Source organism: Loa loa (genome assembly GCF_000183805.2).
Source record: "Loa loa unplaced genomic scaffold supercont3.624, whole genome shotgun sequence".
In the NCBI taxonomy this organism is placed as follows: domain Eukaryota; kingdom Metazoa; phylum Nematoda; class Chromadorea; order Rhabditida; family Onchocercidae; genus Loa; species Loa loa.
In genome coordinates, this window is record NW_018108804.1 from 5,361 (window position 1) to 10,596 (window position 5,236).

The following is a 5,236-nucleotide window of genomic DNA, read 5'->3' on the forward strand; positions in this document are numbered from 1 at the left end:
TTTCTTCTCTCTCTCCTCCTCCTCTCTCTCTCTCTCTCTCTCTCTCTCCCCTATTACACTTTTTTTTTTTTGTACCATTTTTTTTAAGCAGCTTTATTTTATTCACTGAGTTATATAATTAACGACTGATTTCATTTATTTTACATTTTTCATGATCTTCCTTCCTTTTGTTTTTTTTTTTTTTTGGCCATATAGTAATGGATTCATGGCTTTGGCCATATAATAATAGTTGATGGTTTAGGCCATATACTAATAGTGCATAACGTGTGTGATACAGTAATAGTTTGTAGCTTTGTCTATGTAGTAATAGTGTATGGTTTTAGCAATATAGTAATGGATTCATGGTTTTGGCCATACAATAACATTAACTGCTTGTCAATCTTACGGTTACTGTATTTTCAAATTTCATAATTGTTTCATTTCTATTGTTATTTGTAAATTTAATTTGTAAAATGCACTATGAGTTCCAAATTTCGAAAAAATAAAAGTAATAATTTTAATTGTACCAATTAATTAAGCATTTCATTTAAATCTCTCATCCAAAATAATTTCTTATTCAAGATAATGCTTAATCATTATCTTTTAAGCTTTCATTAACACAAATAAATTAATTTTTCAGTGATATTGACGATTAATCGAAGTTTTTCGATGGTTACCAAAAAAAAAAACTTTACCGTTAATATTTGAATCATTAATATTTTCGAAATTTTCAATTCAAATTTTTTGATATCAAATTAAAATAAAACGTTGACCTGTCATTTCATTGCAATTAGTGATAAAAACGAAATGGAAGAAAGAATTTTATTTATCATAATAATGTTTTAATGATTGTAACAGCAATTAATCAGAAATAATTTTCTATATTGATTACAAAAATGATTAAATGATAATATGCTAATTATAAAATGTTGTTTAGGGTGAGATAAAAAAAAAACATTAAAGCCAAAAACAATGATACTATCGATGAATTCAATTTCTTTTAATAAACTATTTAATAAAAATAATTGTCATAAACAGTATGTCTATTACACTTTATCTGATTTTATATCAAGCAATAAAAAGTATTTAATTAATTCATTCCTTAAATTATTGTTTAAATTTCAATTTTATTTCTTTAATTAAACTATGTCAACAATGAAAGTATGCTCATTAATTAACTCTTTTTGCTTTCTAAATTTGCTATTTATTGCATTTTAATATTTGATATTCCAATATTCTTGTCATCCGGTTTTTTCGTTTTTCCATTATCATTCTTCATTCTGCCAAGAAAATCACTCATTCGACTTCCATGAAATATTACGGAAACGATTGATATTAAGTTTAAAATGAAAAAGAAAATAAAATTCAATTTATTAAATGTTAAGTGCAAATTTAAAATCATAAAAATCGTCAAAAAAAAATAAACTGAAAACTTTTTACTACTAGAAAGTATGCTCAAATTTGACCCAGTTGACGAATTTAATTGAAGGTATCAAAGAGAGCAAATTGCAGCAAATTTTAAAAAGAAATAATAAAAAGGTAAAATTTTCTAAAAAATTTCAAAAATGAAACTGAAATTTGTTGATATTGGAAAAAAAAAAAACACATATTCTAATTTATAAAACGTAATTAAATACATATTATGAACGGATTAAATTTCGTTAAGCTAAAAGAATAAATTTAACGATGCAAAGAAATAAAAAATAATAATAATCATTACCTTATCATTTACCTTTTCTTACCTGTTAATTGCTTCATTACTAATCATCAATATATCGATCAACTTTTCTTTTTTTTTTTTTTATTTACATAATTTATTTTCCGAAATGCTGCAAATAATTATGATTTTAACTAATGAAGAATTAAAAGATAACGAAATATTGTGTAATTTTATCGTATAACATACAAATTATACAGCAATATGTTGTCGTACTGTACAAGCTAATCATACTGTACAATTATAAACTAATCATCAATGATAAGTGTTACATGAATTGTAAAGAAGATTTTGATTTAATTTGAATAGATGATGAAGAAATTTATAAAAAAATTTGCTTCTCTAAAATGGTAAATGACTTTAATTATGTTTGAAAATGTTGAAATAAATTTTGTTCCAAGTATTTTAATGTCACGGAAGTTGACAATTTTATTTGCACTGCTTAGTCACCTTTAATGTAAAATGACATTAAAAAAAAATGTTTTACTTTAACAATCAATGAAAATTTCAATTATTTTTTTTAATAGCATTTTTTGGTTGCTTTAAAATAATCATTAATCATTCAATAAGATTTTTTTTTCTGTTTTAAAAAAAACATACGATTAATTAGGAAATATAATACATTTTTTTATTATTGCTATATGCTATTTTATTGCAAATGTAAATGAATTTTGTTTAATTGATTAATTAATTAAGCAAGTAAACGATTAATTTAGCTAATTAGAAGCAAATGCAGCTAAAAATATTTGATATTAGCCAAAAAGTTTTTAGTATAATTATATAAAAGTATTGTTATAACATTATATTATATGTAAATGGCTTATCATATATCATTCTTTGATAGCAATATTAATAATTTTTTAATTTCATTTATTTCATATTTTCTTGGCAAATTTTATTAATTTCATTTATTATTTTAAACAAAAGCAATATTTCTTTCACTGATATTTGCATAAAATTTTGCATTTCAATTTTCAAATTTTCATTTATTTTTGTTTAAAATGAATTAATTTAATAGTTTGTAAAAAAAAGTAATTGGTCGAATAAAACTTTTTATAGCAAAATATTGAGCGAAAAAAAAAATGAGACATAAGATTAATTAGTAAAGTAATATGAGACATAAAGTTAATTAGTAAGGTTAATATGAGACATAAGTTTAATTAATGCAGTTAATACGAGACATAAGGTTAATTGGTACGGTTAATATGAGATACAAGGTTAATTATAAAGTTAATTAGGCTTATTACTTACTCAAATATATTTACAATTAATTAATATTAGTCTGTGAAAAAAAAAAACAAAAAAGAAATTGTATAACATTATATAATACATGTAATTGTATACTTATATACTAATTAACATTATCAGTAAATGTAATCTTAGCGATTGTAATTTTTAGCTCTAAACTTATAGCTCTTATGAAATATATTAAGCCAAGAATAAAATGATTCATTAGGCTCAAATAAAACAAATCATCACATTTTTTTTTTTTTTTTTCATTTGAACGATAGCCTATTTATTTGGAAAACCTGTTTTTTGTTTTCACCTTTTCATATCAAAATTACTCAATTTTAGCATTTTGCAATATTTAAACACACACCAAAAGGATCCATCGAAATATTATTACTCTATTTGCTCGTTGTTTCCCTTATCATTCCTAACACTTAATTATATCATTGATTAATTAAACATTGCTGATTACTAATTATATCACTGATTAATTAAACATTACTGATTACTAATTATATCACTGATTATTTTATTTTAACGAAACATTATATTTGCTATTTCATTATCATTTTTTTCATTTGTAAAAGTTTATTTTTAAGATTATTGATAAGGATAACAAGTATGGTAATTATCTTAATTATTTTTATCGAAATTTTTCAAGAAATAAATTGTAAGCAACGAATGATAAGAAGTCCTCCATCATTTCAACAATCATCATCAACATCATCATCATCATCATTATCTTCATCATCATTTTCACATTCATCTTTTCTAAACTCAGATAGCAGTAGTCATGAATCACATGATGAGGTATTTTTAATAATGTCACCAGTGGTAGATGTACCACTTCCACCGCATCTACCATTATTACCACCATTACCGTTATTACCACCATCACCGCCATTACCATCATTACCACCATTACCACCATTACCACCATTACCATCATTACCATCAATTCCGGAATCTTCTTTACTATCATTATCATTCATGGATATTGATGATATTCCTTTTCTAATGGAACAATTCGCCTTTACTCCATTTGATCATATACCGCCGCAGGTATTTGAACGAATACAGATGTTTTGTTATAGGTATCCGGCATACAGTAAATGCAGGTTAAATTTAATAATATTATCAAATTTTTGAAATAGCTTAATATTAAATAATAATGCATAAGTATTATTATTTCTTTTAAAATTTTCATTAACAAATGATGCAAATTGTTTAAGTAATTTAGGAAAGAAGAATGGGTCAAAGTTCAAACAGTTAATATACCTATGCAAAAGGTAAGATTACGAAACAATGAATAATGGAATAAAATATTTATATTAATTTATAAATAATTATTGAAATAAAAATTTTTAACAGTGTTATTTTTATTTCAAAACATGCAATGAGAGAAAAAATGAAGTAGAAATTTAGGAAATTTAAGAGAAATGAAATTTTAATTTGTTTCAAAAAAATTCAAACTTTTGAAACAAATATTTTTGTTTTAAATGTTTCGATGAATTAAACAATTGTTTCTATTTAATTTTTAAATCAAACTCTTGAAAATGTTCCAAGTTTTTTGTTTCCTTTTTTTTTTTTTTAATTGATTTATAGGATATTAATCATTATCCACCTGTATCGGAAGTACCTCAAATGGATGTATTGAGAAATGTCCCAAAGGATTTATTTGCTGACATTCCGCGGTTTGGATTTCGGGAATTAAAAGAAGAGGATCGTAACAAACTTTTAGTACGTGCATAATGAATTTATTTTCATTAAAATACTAGTATCAATATATACCAATATATACATATATATAATTTTTAATTTCCAATACATATTTCCCATTTCCTTTATCCACGTCTATTTCTTTAGTTTAAATTTGCATATTTTAATTAAATGAAATAAAGTATGCTTTATAAAGCCAAAATTCTTCATTAATAAATACTAAAATATGAATTTTTACATGGAAATAGGGATAAAATTAAGTTTTAAAATAGGAATGATAGAAAAAGAATTTTTTCAGGAAACATGCTTATCTGAAATAAAATGTACGGAACAAGACGAAAAAGCAACGAGAAAACGTCAACAAATTGTTAATCTTGAAATGAACCTTGCAAAAATGTTCGCCTTTTTCATCTTTTTAGATAATTATTTAATTTTCAAATTATTCCATAATTATGACTAACTTTAACAGAATTGTTTCCTTTTCTAATGAATTCAATTCATTTCGGATAATAATCTAATAATTTCAATTCATTTCGGATAACAATCTAATGAATTCAATTAATTTCGGATAATAATTCAATTCATTTCGGA

General features: G+C 23.3%; 1 protein-coding gene across 1 annotated transcript in view; it reads left to right on the forward strand.

Annotated features, from left to right (window-relative positions):
* Nucleotides 1–3,607: 3,607 nt before the first annotated feature.
* LOAG_18878 (zinc metalloproteinase nas-11) overlaps nt 3,608–5,236 on the forward strand; it is a gene marked incomplete at both ends in the record, with an annotated part of 6,001 nt that continues 4,372 nt past the window's right edge. The window contains 4 exons of the mRNA XM_020451539.1: nt 3,608–4,020; nt 4,167–4,215; nt 4,532–4,666; nt 4,944–5,012. Coding sequence (XP_020304665.1) covers nt 3,608–4,020; nt 4,167–4,215; nt 4,532–4,666; nt 4,944–5,012 — 666 coding nt within the window. The remainder of the gene's footprint in view (nt 4,021–4,166; nt 4,216–4,531; nt 4,667–4,943; nt 5,013–5,236) is intronic.